Here is a 22,003-nt window from a genome sequence, read left to right on the forward strand (position 1 = left end):
AGCTGAACCATGAGAACACATGGACACACAGAGGGGAACAAGACACACTGGGGCCTGGCAGGGAGGTGGTGAGGAGGAGTCAGGATAAATAGCCAATGCATGCTGGGCTTAATAACTAGGTGATGGGTTGATAAGTACAGAAAACAACCATGGCACTTGTTTACTTATGTAACAAACCTGCACATCCTACACATGTATCCTGGAACTTAAAACTAATTTTTTTTTAAAAGATTTGATTCTGTTATACTAGGAGTTTTTAAAACATAATATATTGCAGAAAAATGCATAGTATCTCTGGTACTGAAAAATGAACCAGATAAAATAATGGATCCAGGGAAGAAAGAAAGAGGATGGGCAAGAGACAAATGGACAGCAGATACCATTCAGTGTGATAAACTCTTCAATACACACTCATTAAAAGTACTACTCAGAATATTTTCTCCTTTATTTTTTGTTCATGAAGACTGTGTAATTTTATTTTTTAGCAATTTCTTATCCTAATATTTCCTTTCCTATTGCCACCATACCACTTCAGACTTTCATTTTATTAAACTGGTTCTCATCCTTTTAGTTAATCCTTCTGCCAAATTAAGTTTTCAAAGTACAATTCTAATTAACTATGACTTGAAGACATTATTTAATGATCCTTTACTGATTACATATGTTATTATACCTACAGAATAAAGGATAAAAACGAAGGGAGTATTTACTGAGCATCTAGAATAAACCAATTATTTTGTTCATCTCTCAGTAAACAGACATGTTATTATTTCCACTTTACAGATTAGGTAGCAAAATTAAGTGTAGGTAATAAGCGGTGAGCCAACTAGGAAGTGGTGGACTTTATATTTGAACCCATTTTTGTCACCATTATGCCATCATGCTCTAGTCTCTTACTGTGGTTATCAGAGTCAACAGGTACTTTCTAGTTGGACACAAACTTTGTGCCAGCAAACTATTGTCCAGACAGACAAAGATAACAAGCATTACTTTGTCTACTTCTATTTTACTGTTCGTATCATTCCCTATACCTAGACTTCTACACTGTGATAATTAAAATTTTAATAATTTGTGCATCTTAAATGGCACTGCCATCTTTCTATTAAATCTTTCTCTTAGAGCCCCAAATGCATGACTGCTTCTTCCTCTGAATTCCTATGGTACTAACTGACAATTTACCTCTCAGGTCATGCTATTCATCACAGATTTCCTGAGTATTTGCTCTGTGCCAGGCACTGTGATAGGTCCTCAGAAATAAAAAGAAATATACACTATCATTTGCTTTGAAAAGCTATCAGTTATACCACATTAGTGTACTCATCATAGCCTGGCTGGCATTTCAGTTACCACTTTAAGAACCTCATCGGCCCTTCCAGTTGTAAGAAATACGTAAGTCAGATAGATCTTGTTTTATTTATCTCTGTGTCCCTCTGAATGCCTTATATATTGCATGGCACATAATGGAGACTTAAAAAGTATTTTCTAAAGATTGAATGATGACTGAATGATATATGATTCACATATTTTCAATTCTATCTTCTAACTACTTCATAATCCCTTAGACTAAGTCAGGCTTCCCTTCCCTATACTTTTCCTAGTGCTCTCATAATGCTCCAAATTATCTCTATTAGAGTTAAATATCAAAGTTAAACATAGAAACACAGAAATACAGAGTTAAACATAATGAGGAAACTAAGGACCAGAAAGGTGATATTACTGTGCTAGAGGCCACACTGCTTTTAATTAAGCAGAAACTAAAACCAAGACAGAATAGAATGGATTTTATCCATTATATCATGCTGTCTCTCATAACTCAACAGACAGTTCAGTACTTCAATAAACACAAAAAAAGTTTATTAGTTTACTCAAATCTCATCTATAAAGAATTTCAATATACATTTTAATGTTATTTTGAACATAACAATTTGCTTTTTAATTTCATAATGAAATATAATTCATTATAAGTTAAATAGTTACATTTGGAAATAAAACCCTTTCACCAAAATATGTCCTGTACCATTCACATTCTACATACTCCATCTCACTTTTGTATGTATTAGAAAAAGAGATTTTAATAATTTATGTATGTGCTGAGTACAGAAACAGAAAAAGGCATTAAGCAGAATAAAGAGCCTATATAAAGTTATTTTTATTCCCTTAAGAACAGGGCTTGCTAAAGACAAGTTTAAGGAAAACATATAAATATTCTTGTGAGATTAATACTTTATTCTTGTGAGATTAACTCTGAAGATTATAATTTTCACAAATTTAATGGCATATTTTGACTGTATATCTTAATGGCAATAGATGTTCAAACTTATAAGACTTAAGGTAATAGAAGAAAAATGTTTTAAAAATTTAAATAATCTCTTAACTGAAAATTAAACTAGAAGAAAAATTTTACCTGCCACAAGATTCTCAAAATCTGTTATTATTCAAAAAGAAAATCAAAGTTTTATGAGCTGTTGTTTATAATTCTAATATCTTTGAAATCCTCAATATGTAAAGTTTATCTGAAACTATGAATGCATCAAATGATATACAAGTGCTTCTAAATAATGTTCCAGGCCGGGCACAGTGGCTTACCTGTATAATCCCAGCACTTTGGGAGGCTGAGGCAGGTGGATCATGAGGTCCGGAGCTTGAGACCAGCCTAGCCAACATGGTAAAACTCTGTCTCTACTAAAAAAATATATAAAAAATTAGCTGGGTGTGGTGGCAGGCACCTGTAGTTCCAGCTACCTGGGAGGCTAAGGCAGGAGAATCACTTGAACCCAGGAGGCAGAGATTGCAGTGAGCCGAGATCCTGCCACTGCACTTCAGCCCAGGCAACAGTGCGAGACTCCGTCTCAAAGAAAAAAATAAAATAAATAGTAATAATATTACAAGTAAGATCTGATGTGTAGAATTAGACAAAAGTGAAAAGAGCTATCTATATATTACCAACATTTAAAAGTCTTACCTCAGGAGGCTGAGGCAGGAGAATTGCCTAACCCAGGAGGCAGAGGTTGCGGTGAGCCGAGATCGTGCCATTGTACTACAGCCTGGGTAACAAGAGCGAAAGGCCATCTCAAAAAATAAAAAAATAAATAAAAGTCTTACCTATTAATATCCTGTTCTTCTTGATGCCACTTTTTACTTCGTCATCAATCAAATCAGTAAGCACTTGACACATGACATCAATTGATTCAAGGTGTTCTGGGCAGTCATTGGATATTTTAAATCTGTCAAACCATACATTGGAGATTCCTCCTTTCATGGGAGTATACGATCTATTTAACAATTGCCCCCAAAAAAGAGAAGAAAGAAAAAGGGAATATGAAAATGGATGCTTTAATTCCCAAAACATCAGTGTTTTGAATAAATAATTTCAATTTCCTCTAAGTTTTATACATTCAATGCATATTAAAAATACTGCCATGTACACTGCATTAACTATCCTATACTTATATTTAATCCATTAAAATTTACTAATGTCAGTTCATATCATCTTCACTTACTCCCTCCATCTTTTAAGAGGTAGAACAGTTACAGTACCAGTGAATCTTAACCCATTCATTGTATATTCATGCTCTGGAATACTATGTTGATTTTTTTTTTAAATACACACACTAACATGCACAGACATACACACCATGAAGATATTCCAAGTTGTAATAGAGTAAAGGGGGTCCTGTGTTCAAGTACTGTGTTTGTAGATGTAAATAAAAGGCGAACAAAAAAAATCTCAGAGATTTCTGTGGGCAAACACAGAGAGGCACGAGGGATACAGTAGATAAACACAGAGAACAAACATTTTCCAAACATTTGCACAACAGAAGAGTTGTACAAAATATAATGGTTATCCCTTGGCATGCCCTGCTTTCTCCTCATGTAATAATGAAAAATAGAGTGCCACAGAAAACATAACCAGTGACAAAAGTACCCATAGCAATTTGAACGAACTCTATAAACCAATGACAAGTAACATTTCCCTTTGATGAACACAGATACTGGATTCTTTCCATACCAACACCTGCACTACTTTGCCATCTCAAATTTAGCTGTATAATGTCACCTACCAAAGTTAGTGAAGTAAAAGCATAAAAAACGTGCAGCTAAATTGAGAAAGAAAAATAGAGGGATAAATGACAACAGGTGAGACCTGAACGTGCTTTTGTACTTCTTCTCTAGTGAAAAACCAAAGTAAAACCTCAGCAAATCCAAGGAACTAGAGATATTCAATTGTCATTGGCCTTGGGATACATATAATCTTTAGGACTCATGGGTGGTACTGGAAGTGAACAGAATTATACCATTTTTCTACATTGATGATAACACTCCAAAATAAATGGACATCCACTTAAGGAGCTTGGGTGTCAAGCTCCTTGGAATATTTGGAAAGTTTCTCAGGGAAACTGAAGAATAAATCTGGAAACAAGAAAGTTGTGCTGACTAAAATTTAACAAAAATTCATATACAGGGTATCTTTTATTTACTCAAATAGAATCATATAAACATTACTTTGTAACATGTTTTCTAAAAAATTTAAATGGATATGATTAATACCTCTGAAAGTCAGTACATAAAAACTTAATGTTTTCCCTAAGTTTATGCAGATAAATAAAATGTTTAAGATACGAGATTATATATATACATATATACATTGTTTGGATGTTTTTAATATAAATCTTATTCATTTTTTACCCATCTCTCCATTCCTCCTCTTCTCTCCAACCCCCTCACACAACTTGTCCTTTATATTCGGTAAATGGTGTAAATAATCTGAAATGTATCCTTCAATGTTTTTGTTACACATTATAAACATGCATATTTACAGGCTATTTCTTGGAGCACTATTTGCTTTTCAAGAATAAAGTAGCCTATCTGATTCTCTTATGTATATCATGCTTTGTTCCTTCAACAATTTCTCATGGAAATCCTTCCATCAGATATAATGCTAACTTACCCTTTTAATGGCTATATTATATTCTATGACAAGGATATTCCACAATTTTTTTAGCCATTCCCCAACTAATGGGCATTAATTTGGTACATAGCTTTTAGCCACTAAAAACAATGCTTCATTAAACATATACATGCATGTTTTTATCTACTGGAACTTTTATTCCTATGGAAGTCAAGGAACAGGTTGGATTAAAAGGTACAATTCTTGTCTTAATAGATATCTCAAAGTTGCTTCGATAAAAGTTGCAAAAATTCACCTTTCTACAAGAAAGGTAGTGAAATGTCCTTTTGCCCACAGAAATAATAGCAGTAGGTAATGACATATATTAAAATGTTACCATTTTAGAGTACCAACTGAAGTTTTAAAATCAACTTTATTGAGGTATAATTTACATATGTATTTAAACTATATTGAACTACACACATTTTAAGCACATAGTTCAGTTACTTTTTACAATGCAACCACCATATCCACAATGATGCAGAACATTCCTTTTCCTTGAAAAATTCCATCATGCCCCTTCACAAGCAACTCCTGTAAACTTCCCAGGCAACTAATTGAGTTTATCAATATTGATTTCTTTTGCCTGTTCTAAAACTCCACACAAGTGTAACTGCTGATTGATATCATTTGCTATTTCTTTTTTTTCTTATTGGGGTTTCAATTTTTTTCCTTGTTTAAAGAGTATTTTGTCTATTATTAACAAATATTTGTTACATTTATTTCAAGTATTTTCTTCCAAGTCTATTTTGAATATTAATATTGTTATTACATATTTAAGGGTTTTTTTTTTGGTTTGGGTAAAAGGCTCTACATTTGACATAAAGTCGTTTAAAAAAATTAAATTTCTGGTCTCCAGATTTGCTTAGGAAGCTCCTGGCAATCCATACATGTTTTTATATACAGAAGCCCAGATTTTATTTTAAGATTTTCGTTTTCAGTTTTACATTTAAGCCTTCAATTTTGGGGGTATTTCATACATGGAGTAACCTAAGGATTCAAATTCATTTATTCCATGGGATAGTCAATTGTGCTTGTGCTATTAAAAGAAAGAAAGAGAAAGGGAGGCAGGGTGGGGGGGGGAGATACCCTTCTCAGAGAACAGTGAAATTTTAGCTTTGCCAAATAATAGTTCTGCATTATCTAGCCTCTTTAAACCTAGTTTCTGTGAGAGAATTAAGGCCTAAGACCTAAGACATATGCTATATATAATGAACTGACTTCCCTCTAAAAATCTAGAATGGTATTAGATCTGTATCTTATTTGTGGCGGGTAAACAGTCACTCAAACAATTTTCTATGTCTTGTGATTAAGGTGAAGTGCTTTGGTTGAGAACGGATCTATTTTCTTCCACTACTCTATTTATCTATTAAGTTAGTATCACATTAATCATATTACGGTGGTTTTAGAGCATGTTTCAAAGTTGTGTAAGGTAAGTACCCCTTTCCTTACCATCATTACTACTAGTCTGTGTTTTCATACTTGCCCTAGCTATTCTCAGGCATCTATTGTTCTTCGTTATCGAATAAATTTATCAAAAAATTTAGTAAACTTTAAAATACTTTAAAGTAATTATCCTTAAAAAAATCCTTTTGGAATATTAATTAATACTGCATTATTGTCTGAGAATTAACATTTTATGATATAAAGCTGCGAGGAGGGCAGATTTTTGCAGACTGAGCCTCTCCTTCATTGCTCTTTATCCAGGCTCTCAACTGGTGCAGAAAAGATCAAATCTTGCACCAACTCTATACTAGGACTCATACAGAGCCTAAATTATCCCACAACCCCATATGCCTCTGACTCCAGAAGCTGTGTGGCTCTAGCAAGGTAGATAAATTGGAATCAGAAGGGAAGAGAAGGCAGAAAGCATTCAAACCTCCTCCTCCCAAAATCCCTTCTCAAAATTCGCTAGCTTCTTAAAGTACTCTGAAAATGAGAGTAGGTGCTTTCCAAATAGTCATTGTCAGACAAAAAAAAACCCCAAATTGTAGTTAAACTGTCACTAAAATCAGTGAAATTCTAAATCAAAATATCAAAAATACAACACTCACTGTAAAATTCAAATGAGACTATTACCCTTTTGAATTGTTTCTACTTCCCTTTTCATTTTATTCTGCTATTTCTGTAAGTGTTTATTTGTCTGTCTAAATACTTAAATAAGGATGATATCATAGGCTAAAATGTGAATCATTCTGGGAACTCAGCCATTAATGGAAAAAAGTGACGTTCACTTAACTTTTTTTTTTGACAATACCTTAATTAGAGATAGATGCTCAGTAGAGGTAAGAATCCCAGTGTGAGTACTTTACTAATGTGGTAGATAAGAAAATTAAAATTCTGTTCAAAGGGAATATTTGGAAAATTTAATGAGTCAAAAAATAATTTAGAATTTTTTTGCTAAGAAAGCATAACCAAGAATGTATAAATCTCCTAAAATGTTAGAATAACATTTAAATAAAACACAAAGGTTTTTAAAACAGCTAAAAACTGTCACATATGTTATACTCATTCACCTTCTTCCCCAGATAAATCACTTTATTAGCTGGTATAAAACTCCTCAGACATTACCACAATAAATAAATATGTTTGGCACAGAACATCTGTGTGGTTCCTAAGTCTTCAATCAATCAACCTGTTACACATTCGTAAAATATTAAGCTAGAATAAAATGTCCAAGGTTAAAAAAAAAAGAGTTGACACTCAGCTTGATACCAAGTTATTTTGATCTGTGTTGCCTTACAGTCATAAAATCAAAAGGTCATTCATAACCTTTAAGATAACAAATTGGCACCAGTCTTCCTCTTTACCCTCATTTCACACTTCTCCCAGCATTCACTAGGTTCCAGATCTGTCCATTTCTTTTCTTCAAATAGGACGAGCTCATTATTGAGTGGCTTTGCATCTGATATCCCCACTACTTAGAAGGCTCCTGACAACATTTCAGCATGGTGGGCTTCCACTGTCCATAAGGTTCAGCTCAAGAGTTACCTTCTCAGGGGAGTTTCTTTGACTTTCCAACTCAGAGTGTACCTCCCTTTTACCCAGCAATATACAAATATACTCTCTATCCCATTGTTCTATTTAACAGTTTTAATACCATTTAAATTAATTTCCATTCATTTTCTGTCTCTACATTTAATTTCCATTCACTTTCTGTCTCTACATGAGCTCACTCAGCAGGGACTTTATCCCTTCTACAGATACAGTCCCAGTGCTAAGAACAAAGCCTGACATAGAACAGATGCTAAATATTTGCTGAATAAATTTCAGTAATCATTTGTATCACTTGGGAATAATTTGTGTCCGGTAGAAATAACAACATCTAAAGTTACTTTATTTTTGCTTTGAACATATTCTGACTTTAACACTTATAAAAACTATACTGTTATTTGTAGAAAACCATCCATTTTTGTTTCTTTGCTTAAAAACCATTTTTCTAAGAAAATGTTTTCATACCAGTATTTAAACATATCTAATACTTACGAAAAAAAGTATTATTTCTTCAAAATAGCTGTTTTTAGTAGAGTTCCTTACTAGCATACTTGTAGTATAGGGCTACTGATAGAAGGAAAGGATTCTCCTATATCATGCTTCAGATAGGAATCCTAAGTGATGGAGTAAAGAGGAATTCGTTGTTGACTATGTCGAAATAAAAAGTGCCCAGTCTATTTTAGAATACGTATTTACTTAAAAATACAAACGTTATGTGGAAAAGCAGTGAATCCAAAAGTATAGGCACTATGCAAATCTTATTACTTTTGGAATTTTTTACAACACTAAAAGAAACTATATTATCATATAAATCATAAATAACTTGTTAAAATTATTTTTTAAATGGGAATTCTAATAATAAAACACAAACTAAGAAAACCTCTCATTGTAAATACAGTCAAAGCATGTCATAGAAATAAAAATCTTTATTGGGCACTTTACAAATTACCATTGTGAAAAAAAAAAGGCAGTATTTTCTATCTAAATGAACACAGCAAACTAACTGCTGACTTTTACTTAATATGCCCCTACCTTAGCTAATTTAAAACATCTATTAAATATAGTTGAGGAAAAGGGATACCTTATAATCAAAATAGTAATTCACAATTTAATCAAAACATACTTATTTGCTGTAATAGACCATAACTGAGTAAATACAATAAACTATTGTTCTCCTCTTAAGCTCTTTAAAATATGGTTGACTATTGAAAACAAAAATTATAACCTTGTTTGGTACTGTTTTCAATGTATGCAGATGAAATACATATGAAATCTATAACATATACGAGTAGAGGATAAAGGAACCTATATAGTTACAAGGTTTCTGCAGTACTTTTAAAGTGGTTAAAAAAAAAAGAACTCTGATTATGTATATCATAATCCCTATGGGAATCAGAAAAAAATAGATAAAATAAAATTGTGTATTAAAAAATGAATAATTCAATAGAAAGTATAAAAGGGAAATAGAGGAATGAAAAGTAGTAGACCTAAATTCATGTATATTAATTGTTACATTAAATGTAAATTGCTTAAATCATTTAGAAGAGAAATTATCAGGTTGGATAAAGCTGAAAACAAAGCCCAACTATGTGTTGTCTATAAGAAATCCACTTTAAATATAAAATATAGGTAGGTTAAAAGCAAAAGGATAGAAAAAGACATACTGTACAGCTCTAATATAAAGAAAGTAAAAGGATGAAAAATGAAGTGCCATGTAAGCAGTAAGCATAGAGAAGCTGCGGTATACTATATTTTTATTAAACATAGAATACTTTAGAATATTACCACAAATTAAAAAGGAAAAATTTATAAAAGTAGCCATAAAAAAGACAATAATAATACTACATGAGTATGCACTTAATAATGTAGCATAAAAATACATATAGAGAAAACTAACAGAACTAAAGAGAGAAACACATCAATCTACTATCTTAGTTAGAGATTTTAATACCCATCCCTTGGTAACTAATGTAACAACTTAGAAAAGTAATCACTAAGCATATGCAGAATTTGTGTAATGTTTTCCAACACCTTGAACCATTAACATTTATAGAACATGACACACAAAAATGCACGATAACAGTCATTAAGATAGATCATATGCAAAGCCATAACAAAATCCCAATGAGTATCAAAAGAATAAAATTACACAGGATATTTTCTCTAACAACAACTAAATGAAACTAGATATCGACAATATCTAGAATAGTTCTAAATATCTGAAAAATAACAACATATTTCTAAATAACTCATGGGTTATTTAGGTCCCAGAATTTATGGGTTATTTAGGTCCCTGGGTAATACAGGTTCCAGAACTATGTGTTCTGTAACTGGCCAGAATAATACCTTCCTTCCCACATGCCCTTCTTACAATGTAACTCCGTCTGATACTTCTTCAAGACACAGAGGTCTACGTTTTGTCTGCTTGAATCTAAGTAGTCTTTTAACCAATGGGGGAAGAGTATTACGTAACTGCTAACTCTAGGTCTTTAAAGGCAGTAAGGCTTCCTTCTGGTCTTTAAAGGCAATACGGCCTCCTTCTGGTTCTCTTTAGACGTTTGCTCTTGGAACCCAGACTCCATGCTGCCAGGAAGTCCAAAATACTACATGGTGAGGTCTCACATAGGTGTTACAGTAATAAGACCAAAGGAAGGTCCCAGTTACTATCCAGCATTATGCCATACATGTGAGTATGATTCCAGTTCCTAGCAATCACATCATGAGTCATCATTAGTCTTCAAGTTTTCCCGCAGGAGTCCCCAGATCAAGTCATAACCACCGTCCCCTTTCTGAATTCTTTGCTCACAAAATTTGTGAATACAAGAAAACTGTTATTATTTGAGGTGGTCTGTTATACAAGTACAGAAAAGGGACCATGAAGATTTGAAAACATTTCAACATAAATAAAAAAAGAAAAAATTAGTGGAACTTAAAGTAGTGATTAGTGAGAAATGTATAGATTTAATGTAAATAGATGGAAACAAGACATGTAAGAATAGATATAAATAAAATAGAAAGCAAATAAGAGAGAAAATAACAAAGCCAAAGCTGGTTCTATAAAAGATTAATAAAATTGGTAACCTCTTGGTAAGATGAACCATGAAATAAGAGAGAAAAGATACAAATTATTACCAGTAATGAAATAAAAAGTATCAACAACAATTCATAAGAGCATTAAAAGAAAATATCATGAACATCTTTTTGTCAATAAACTTGAAAAATCAGATAAAAGATACAAATTTCATGAGAAACAATCAAAACTGGCCCCAAAATAAATATAAAATCTGAATATTGTTTCTATGAAAGAAGTTGAATTTGTTATCAAAGCCTTCACACAAGAAAATCTCAGGTCCAGATAATTTCACTAGTGAATTTTATCAGACATTTAAGGAAGAAATAATATAAACAAACTCAGACACAGAGAAGGGAATCCTTCCCAATGCTTTTAAGAGACTAGCATAATCCTGATAATAAAGCTTTTCAAAGGCATTAAAGAAAATCACAAACAATATTCCTCATGAACACAGACACAAAATTCTTTACCAAAGTATCAACACAACAAATTTAGATATATATAAAAAGAATAATACATTACAAAAGGGTTTATCCCAGGAATGTAAGGTTGGTTTATGACTTGGAAATCCATTAATGTAATTCACTATGTTAACAAAATGAAAGATAAAAATCATTATTATTTCAAAGGACACAAAAAAGCATTTGATAAATTCACAAAGAAACTCTCAGCTAATCTAAGAAAGAAATGCCCTCACTATAAAAAAAGGCATGTATCCAAAAATCCCTATAACGAATATCATATTTACAGTGAAATACTGAACACTTCCCCTCTAAGACTGTACAGGAAGGGAAGTACTCACTTCTCTTTGACACTGTACTGAAAATTCAAACAAGTTCAAAAAGCAAGACAAGGAAATAAAATGCCCACACAAAATTCGTAAGGAATATACTAAATAAGTACTAGAAATAAGTGAATTAAGAAAGATACAAGAAGATAAAACATTTATTTCTCTGTACTAGCAACAATCTTAAAATTAAATTTTTTAAAATTCCATTTACAATAACATGAAGAAACAAAATACTTATAAATAAATTTAGCAAAAGAATTATACACTAAAAACTCTGAATCACTTCTGAGATAAATTAATGAAGACCTCAATAAATGGTGAGACATACCATGTGTATGTATTAGAAGGCATCTATCCCCTCTAAGTCAAACTGTAGATTCCAGGCAATTTTAATCAAAATCCAAACAGGTATTTCATTAAATTGAAGAATAGGCTCTCAAATTTACACGTAAATGCAAGTAACATAGAATGAGCAAACTTACACCACTGGATTTCAAAATTTTCTATAAACTGTGTTAATTAAAATAATTTTATACTACTAGAAGATCAGATAAACAGACCAATGGAATAGAGTCTAGATAAGAATTAATTCAAATTATGTTCACAAAAAGACTTGGAACAAGAATATTTATAGCAGCATTATACACTCGACCTAAAAACTGGAAATAATCCAAATGTCCAACAATAGTAGACAGATAAACAAATTGTGGTATTATTTGTATGATACCTACTTTGAATTTTAAAAATTGAACTACTGATATACACATATAGATGAATCCCAAAAATACCAAGTTGAATAAAAGAAGCCAGACAAAAGATTCCATTAGATTATTTCCTTAAATGATTCCATTTAACTGAAATTCAAGAACAAGCCAAACTATGTCACAGTAATAGATATCCAAACAATAATAGCCTATGTGAGATGGGAGCTAACTTGAAAGAAGCAGGAGGACACTTTCTGGGGTGATGAGAATATTCTCTAACTTAATTGAGATAATAGGTAGATAGTTTTATCAAAATTCTCTGTACAATAATTTATTAAAATTATGCACATACAATTTTTTTTTTTTTTGAGAGGGAGTTTCGCTCTTGTTACCCAGGCTGGAGTGCAATGGCGCGATCTAGGCTCACCGCAACCTCTGCCTCCTGGGTTCAGGCAATTCTGCTGCCTCAGCCTCCTGAGTAGCTGGGATTACAGGCACGTACCACCATGCCCAGCTAATTTTTTTGTATTTTTAGTAGAGACGGGGTTTCACCATGTTGACCAGGATGGTCTTGATCTCTTGACCTCGTGATCCACCCGCCTCGGCCTCCCAAAGTGCTGGGATTACAGGCTTGAGCCACCGTGCCCGGCCCCACTGTAAATTTTAAAGAAACATATTAGAACTTATGTCCACAAGATGTCATTAAGAATGTGAAAATGCAAACCACAAAGAGAAGGTATTTGTATTCATATATCCAACAACAATAACAAACTGTATCCAAAAAACTACAAAGCTCCAACAAATCAATAGAAAAAAATAACTAAATAAAAGAATAGGTAAATGAACTGAGTGGGTATTTCTTTTGAAGATATCTAAATGCTCAATAAGCATATGAAACAACGTGCAACATCATTAATATTAAATAAATATGAATTAAAAGCACAATAAGATACCACTGCATATCTACTGGTTTGGCTAAAATTAAAGACTAACAATGGAAAGTGTTCAGGAGGATGTGAGACAAATGGGACTCTCAAATATTGCTCGTGAGGCTGTCAAGTGTTATAGTGTCTCTGGAAATATGTTGGCATTGTGTACCAAAGCTAATAAACCTTAACCTGCTATTATACATTTCATTTTCATTAATTTCTATAAATACTGGCTTGGGTAAAGCCACTATTACACAAAATAGTAAGCATCATTTTAATGTAATGGGAGACTAGATACATTTTAGGACAAAATTGGCCAACTAATAGGCAGGTAAACCCTGAATATCATTTAGATGCCATCAATGGAATGATTTTAAAAGCCAAGTGATATCTTCAGTATACCCTATAGAGTAACACAGTCAATGAAATATTCATAATATAGAAAAACGTACAGGTTTACAGGCGGTAAAAGAAAAAAACAGGAGAGATAATAAATACCAGAAATGTGGACAATATCAGAAAGTATGTAGCAAAATGTTAAAGCATGAAACCTTGATAATCTTTTAAAAAGGTTGTTAAAATTCATTTTTATCTTGTATCAATCACATTAAAAAGAATGAGAGTTAAGGAAGGCATGGATCTACCATATGCTTCCTTTAGGTGCCACTGGAAAGGTAGCAAGCAAGGTAGATGACATCAGTTTCTCTATTAGCAGCACAAGAAACACTGCTATAATAGATGGAAGGCAGCAACTATCCTTATAACCCCAAATGAAGCCATATTATGCTACAAAAGCAAGGACAATAAATCTATGCCCAAACCGCTTGCCTAAACAAAGTAACATGTTAGGAACATCAGTCAGAAGTCTTAGAACAGCAAAGTACACCATGAATACCAGAGCATTCTAATAAAATGCTATCAAACAGCATTCTGAAAGTTAGAAACCAGGTAAGAGCTATAGGCTTAATAATGCTGCAGTCCTCCTCAATTTGAGTCTCATTAGTTAAAAGTGGTCCATAATCTGGCTGAGGCAGGAGAATTGTCTGAACCCAGGAGGCAGAGGTTGCGGTGTGCCGAGATCGCGCCATTGCACTCCAGCCTGGGTAACAAGAGCGAAACTCCGTCTCAAAAAAAAAAAAAGTGGTCCATAATCTTGTGCTCACTCAAACTATTATTGATCAAGTCCTAGGACAAGTAACTGCAAGCCCTTATGAACAACAGTTTTAGGTTATTTACCACAACAAAACACACTTTTTAAAACCTCACATAGACATAAACTATTATACAATTAAAATATTAGTATTATATATAAATACCCACAATTACTCAGTCCTACTATACTATTTCAAATTATAACAACAAATACTGCACGATATTTATTCAATATTCACTAAAGTCTTCTATTTGTCAGGTTCTATGCCAAGTTCTTAAAGATACTGAATCCCTATGTGTCTGTAAAGATATAGAAGTATCATATAAAATGCTCTAGAAAATTAGTCTAGAGCACAAGGTAGAAAAAAAATCAACTAATTATAATATACTAAGTATGATTTTTTTTTTTTTTTTTGAGACGGAGTTTCGCTCTCGTTACCCAGGCTGGAGTGCAATGGCGCGATCTCGGCTCACCGCTACCTCCGCCTCCTGGGCTCAGGCAATTCTCCTGCCTCAGCCTCCCGAGTAGCTGGGATTACAGGGACGCGCCACCATGCCCAGCTAATTTTTTGTATTTTTAGTAGAAACGGGGTTTCACCATGTTGACCAGGATGGTCTCGATCTGTTGACCTCGTGATCCACCCGCCTCGGCCTCCCAAAGTGCTGGGATTACAGGCTTGAGCCACCGCGCCCGGCCTCTAAGTATGATATTATCTCTCTTAGCTGACCTCCACTGAACTGCCTCATAATACTAACCAAAGCCGTGTATTCCTATCTCTAACGCTCATGGAAGAATAAATGGTCCAGATCAAGAGGTTTCATTCTTGCACCACCTCACACTTTTGCTCCTACAAATGGAGCCTTACGCTTTTCATGCTTACCAAGAGTCAACTATGTTTGTTCTCAAATTTGTTTATGCCAGTTTCATTTTCTATTGCAATTACATAATTTAATATTTAAAATCATATTGGAAATCTATGTTTTGCTACTAATAAGTGAATGAGCAAACCAATGAGTACTGTATGCATAAGTAAAAATAATGACTTGATCTATAACTGTGGCTCCCAACATACCGTATATGGTAACCCCTCTTTAAGGTCTAAAATTAAGCTGCACAAAATGGCAGCCCCTAACCACATAAGGTTATGAAGCACATAAATGTAGTCAGTGCAACTTGAGGAATTTAATTTTTACTATTATTTAATTTAAATGTAAGTAATTCACATCCAAAATCAGATGTATTGTACATGTAAAACACATGCCAATTTTCAAAGCTTTAGTGTTAAAGATATAAATTATCACTGTAATAATTTCATACTTATTATTTATTGAATATTTTGAATACACAGGGTTAAATAAAATATATTATTAAAATTAATTTTACCCATTTCTTCCCTCTTATAATGTGGTACCAAGAAAATTTAAATTTACATGTAGCTCATATTATGTTTCTATTGGTGAGTATGGCCTAAAATGTTTAATGATCTGTCCAAATAGCTATTTATTATAAAAATGTATAACAAAAAGTTATTATGAAGCTGGTATAATAATCTCATATTTTACTAAATCACAACAGTACCCACAAATAACACTTAATGCACATGGAGATTTTTTGAATTTTCTGAAATATATCTGGCCTAAAGTTTGAAAAATACTGTCTAGAATTACTATCACAATCAGCCATGACATGAAATTCTTAAGATAAAAAATACTAATTCCTAGAATAAGGTTTTCAATGGTCTTATGACTAATCATCCAATTGTATTTATTTGAGGCAGAAATGAACTTATCTCTCATCCCCGCAGAAATACCACTGTTTCTCCCTTCCAACTTCAACTATCCTAAAAACCAGTAACAACAAGCTCTTTTGACATTTTCAGAGACATGCAATTTACAGCACACACACATGAAAACCCTACTGCTGACTGGGTCTTTTAACTACATGACCAAACTTTTAAACTCTACTAAAATTACATCTAAATAATAAATTCTTTGAATTTCACTCTTACATTATCCTTTCGTTCTCCTTTGTTCAATTCTATCATTTAAAGTAAGTAAATTCTTATTAGTACATATAAAAACGTCCTCGAAGTTCTGGCTCTATTTCTCCTTAACACTAAGTTAATGGAAAGATAAAGCAAAGCATTTGCATAGTATGCCTGATAAGAAAAAAATCAAGACTAGGCTGGGCACAGTGGCTCAATGCCTGTGATTCCAGCACTTTTTGGGAAGCCAATGTGTGTAGATCACCTGAGGTCACGAGTTCCAGACCAGGCTGGCCAACATAGTGAAACCCCGTCTTTACTAAAAATACAAAAATTGGCTGGGTGTGGTATCATACACCTATAATCTCCTGCTGAAGCAGGAGAATCGTTGGAACTCAGGAGGCAAAGGTTGCAACAGAGTGAGACTCTGTCTCAAAAAAGAAAAAAAAAGAACAGATTATGAGAAATCAGATTGGGGCGTAGTTCCACAAATCATTTCACTTAACACAAAAAATATTGCCGATCCTTGATTTACAGCATGTGTTCAGAATAAAAGACTATGCAGATGTTAATATTTACAAAAAGCAGTTTGACCTCAAAACTATACTAGTGTTATTACTGTGAACTTTGTTGTACACACCTACAGCTTACATAACCTAAATATTATTCAGTAGTCAATTCCGTCTTTCTATTCTGGTTTACTGATTCAAAAAGCATAACATTATTTCTTAATAATCCTTTTAAATGTGGAAAGAATGTCATAAAACCCTTTTCCAGAGATTATGAACTCTGGCTTAACTAAATTAATAGAAAGATTATACTTGTTGGAGTTATTAAGTTTCCTTTCGGGTGAATGTAGCTAAGAAGAAAATATGAAAGTTGAGCAATCTGCAGGGCAAGAGGAAGCAGTTACATAAGTCATGCTTGGGACATGGTTTAAATTCAGAGCTTTAGGGAATGCTTTACAGAGAGGGAATAAATTATTCAACTGGCAAAACTTGGCCCAACAGTGCAACTGCAATAAAGAATACATTCTGAGGAAAAAGTACTCTAATTTAAAGTATCTTAAATACAAAAGTAAGCTTAAAGAACACCTAGTTGGCACATCTCTTTACATACATTTTATGCCACAGAGTTATATTGAGAAGCGAGATAAATTACTGCATACCTGGGAGGAGCTGTTGGATAAATAATTTTTATGTGTTGGAATGTTAAATCTTGATTTAAAACCTGCTTGATCCACATTCTTAAACCTCGTCCAGAATCACCTGATGAATCACAAAATCTAGATTAAAATAACTATTTTAGTAATACAATGCACTTAAAAGCAATCTAAAACTTTAAGCCACACAGAGGATGGAATAAGGGATTAAAAAAAAACTCCATATGTAATAATAACCATATAGAAACTGACTCATTAATATAAATCAACTGACCAAGCCTCAATAACTAGCAATAATTTTGATTATTTTATTCCTGGCTTTACCATTGATTACTTTCAAGATTTTGTTTAAGCGTAAGTTTTAAGTTTCCTAATTTGTTTAGCAGTTATTACAGGAAAAAAATAAATAACTTGATTTTTCTAAAAAAGTATTATTTCCGTATTTATATGTGATTTTTAATAGTCATTTCTTATCTTATTCTTAATACTAATAAATTCCCAAAGTGAGTGTTAAACTTTTGTAGTTGGAACAATCTAATATAATTTTCTTGGTTAAAAGAAAAGCCCCAAAGATGTATTCAGTGTAATTTTAAACTTGAAGAAACTACAATTTAAATTTGAAAACATGTTTACGTGACATAAAAGAATGATTTACTCCAAAGCTGAAAATAAAAACTCCTACAAAAATTAATATATATGTATTTACACACACCAAAAAAATGGAAGGAAATATAAGTCCATCTTAAGTAGTCCTGAGGAGGAAATTGAGAGGTCACAGCTTTAATTTTTTAATCAATTAATTCATTAGGGTGTCAATTCAAAAGCTTGTCTACTGAATTCCTGTTAATGTGTCACGCACTGTGTTCACTGCCAGAGAGGAAATGATGGCGGGATGAGGGAGGAATAGAGTCTCCACTCTCATTTAGTATGTAGCATATTGTGAGAAACAGAAATTAGCCAAAATATCACACAAATAAATGTGAAAGAGAAATGTAACTGCTGCAAAGATGAGACACTTGGTGCTGCAAAAATTTAGAACTGACTGGATTAAGGAGTTCAAAGATAAATGCACTAAGCCTATGAACTCTGCAAGATTAAGTTTACTATGTATTTTATCTGAGTTATTTGTTCACTTACTGCCTAGAACAGGACTGACAAAAAGTGGGTATCCAAAGATAGTTGCTGAATGGTTTGAACTAAAGTCTGCAGGATGGTGACAAGTGCAATGTGGAAGTAAAAAGTATCTCAGGCCAAGGAAAGGGGAGGTGCCAAGATTCTGGACAAGAGGGAGCAGTATGACATCTAAGAACTAAAAAGCAGTCTCTACTGAAAATACAAAAATTAGCCGGGCGTGGTGGCACATGCCTGTAATCCCAGCTACTCGGGAGGCTGAGGCAGGAGAATCGCTTGAACTGGGGGGCAGAAGATGCAGTGAGCCGAGATTGTGCCACTGCACTCCAGCCTGGGCAACAAAGGGAGACTCTGTCTCAAACAAACAAAAAGAACTGAAAAGCAGAGGATGAGAGGAAGAGCAGTGACTATAAAATGAGACAAGAGAAACTGTAGGAACCTGACAAATCTGTTCGTGGAGAAGCCATGAATATTTCTCACAGAAATGTTGGCATGATTCTAAAGGATCAATCTGGAAGCTGTGTGAAGACAGAACTGAAAGAGAGCTAAAGTAGATGTACAGAGATAGTTAGGAAACTGCTGTTCATGCTTAGACTAGGGTGATGATGTAGATAGAAAGAGATACTAGAGAAATTTAGGTGGTAAAATTAATAGACATGGACAACAGATTACTTATGAAGGGTCAATAGTGAAAGGTTTCACAGATGACTTTTGGCTGGAGTAACTGGGTCAACAATAATACTAGAACCTGCCTAGACTGGAAACACAAGAAGCAACAGGTATACACAGGTTGAGTCTGCATACAAGTTCTTATACCATGGGTTGATGGAAGAGCTATGGCCAGCTAGAGGGTAGGACAAAATCCAGCCTAGGGTCCTTAAAAAGGATAAGCTAAGAATGGGTTTTATATTATTAAAGTGTCCTTTCTTAAAAAGAGAGAGAAGGGAAAAGCATGTGGAAGACACCTTACATGACACACAAAACATAAAATCCTTACTACTTTTTTACAGAAAGTTTGCCAACCCCTGCCCTACACTACCTGATGTCAGTACCCTCTTGGATATCCCTTCCTACTCTTCTCACTCCAGGCACACTAGCCTTCCTGCTGTTCCTTGAACTTGTCAAGGAACCTACCCTGGGGCCTCTGACTTGGCTTTTCCTTTGTCTAAACAGCCTAATCCAATAATTACATTATTCTCTCACCTAAGTCTAGCTGTAAAGTGTCATCTTTGTTACCTGTAAAGTGTCATCTGTCATCTTTGCGGTGAGGCATATCCTATTTAAAATTGTAACACTGTTCCAACTCCTCATCCATGGAAGCATTCCCTTATTCTGCTTTCTTTGTCTCCATAAAACTTACTGACTTCTACTACAGTGTTTCTTTTATTAGAACATAAGATCCCGCTGGGCGCGGTGGCTCAAGCCTGTAATCCCAGCACTTTGGGAGGCCGAGGCTAGTGGATCATGAGGTCACGAGATCGAGACCATCCTGGTCAACATGGTGAAACCCCCGTCTCTACTAAAACATATACAAAAAATTAGCTGGGCATGGTGGCGTGTGCCTGTAACCCCAGCTATTCAGGAGGCTGAGGCAGGAGAATTGCCTGAACTCAGGAGGCGGAGGTTGTCGTGAGCCGAGATCGCGCCGTTGCACTCCAGCCTGCGTAACAAGTGCGAAACTCCGTCTCAAAAAAAAAAAAAAGAACATAAGATCCATGAGAGCATGGATTTGTATTGTTCACTGCTTTATGATCAGAGCACAGAACAGTGCCTTACACATAGATGAGCACAAACTCCAGTCCCTTCACGCGCACCCACAGCAGGAAGATCAGCGCACACACGGCCAACAACACCGTGGGCTCCGTGGTGGGACGCCGTGCAGGGAGGGCTGCAGGCTCGCGCTGTCAGTCACACCCAAAGGCTGTGATATATTTCTTGAATGAATGGATTCATTAATTAATGTCTACCGGGCAGTTGAAATTCAAAGATTCTATTTTTCCCTGTATATCAGTGACACAAATGGGTATCTCTAGGAGATTTCTGTGATTAGCCAGGGAGAAAAATATAGAGTGAAAAGACCTTGGACCATATTTAGAGAAACCCTATCATTAATGGCCAGGCAGAGGAGGATGAGTCTGCAAAAGAAAGCAGAAGGAGCAAATCAAGACAAAAAAAGAACCCGGAGAGTTTTTGAGAAGAAAGTTCAATGTGGATGACAAGTTCAAGTAAGAGGAAGACTGAAAAATGTCCATTACATTGAGTGACACACAGCTTGAGCTTACTGGTGACTTTACCAATACAGAAAGAAAGCAATAAACAAGACACATGGATTGGGCTTTGTGAGCCTAATAGCTTCATGTGGAATACAGACATTACATAATTGCAGATATGACTACCACTGAAAGAAGACCCAGTGTCTGGTGGGAGAAAAACAGAGTGAATTAATCTGATCTGAGAGACTGAACAAAACTAATTAACCTATCATTTATTTTTATCATCTTAAAAGGTCTGTCTTTAGTATTTTATTAATAGAAAAGGCTCAAATTAAGTTGGCTATATACAATTTACACTCTCATATGTTCTTCTATGGCTGCTATCTCCTAGAAGAAAATCTCAAGCTTTTAAGGTTTAAAAAAAACAACTGTCATTAGTAACATTTTTTCGACCTTGAAGAATAAGAATGAAGCTACAAAATAGCATCTATCTATCCATTCACAATGTCCACTTTTAAAAAAGCTGGTACCTTATTTAAGAGTGAAACTGTTAGAACTGGTTAACCGGATGGTAAAACTGAGTGTGATAAAACTGTTAGAACTGGTTTGCCCATATTCTAATTAAGCAGAAACGAAATTTCTCCTATATGATAAACACATATATTAAAGTTTAATGTAAAATCATTAGCTGCTGAGGACCTACTGGATGATGAACACCTACTCCCAAAGACGAAGATGATAAAGACCTACTCCCAATAAGGGTTTTATTTACTTCAATGGAGAATTAAATATATAGGAATCACATTATACTTGCATACTTTGCAGAATTTTTTGCATAAATTCTTTGTTCAAAGTACAAAGGAAAAAATATATATACATGACTGAATCTTAGAGACATATCCTTACAGGTTATAAAAATGTA

General features: G+C 34.0%; 1 protein-coding gene across 3 annotated transcripts in view; it reads right to left on the reverse strand.

The window, feature by feature from the left end:
- LYPLAL1 (lysophospholipase like 1) overlaps window positions 1–22,003 on the reverse strand; it is a 42,079-nt gene that overhangs the window by 18,348 nt on the left and 1,728 nt on the right. For all 3 annotated transcript variants that reach the window (XM_017966469.4, XM_078356548.1, XM_035280499.3), the window contains exons 2-3: window positions 17,744–17,843; window positions 3,103–3,272 (exon numbers count right to left, since the gene is read on the reverse strand). In XM_017966469.4, coding sequence (XP_017821958.2) covers window positions 3,103–3,272; window positions 17,744–17,843 — 270 coding nt within the window. The remainder of the gene's footprint in view (window positions 1–3,102; window positions 3,273–17,743; window positions 17,844–22,003) is intronic.

The sequence above is a fragment of the Callithrix jacchus genome, chromosome 19 (assembly GCF_049354715.1).
Source record: "Callithrix jacchus isolate 240 chromosome 19, calJac240_pri, whole genome shotgun sequence".
Classification (NCBI taxonomy): domain Eukaryota; kingdom Metazoa; phylum Chordata; class Mammalia; order Primates; family Cebidae; genus Callithrix; species Callithrix jacchus.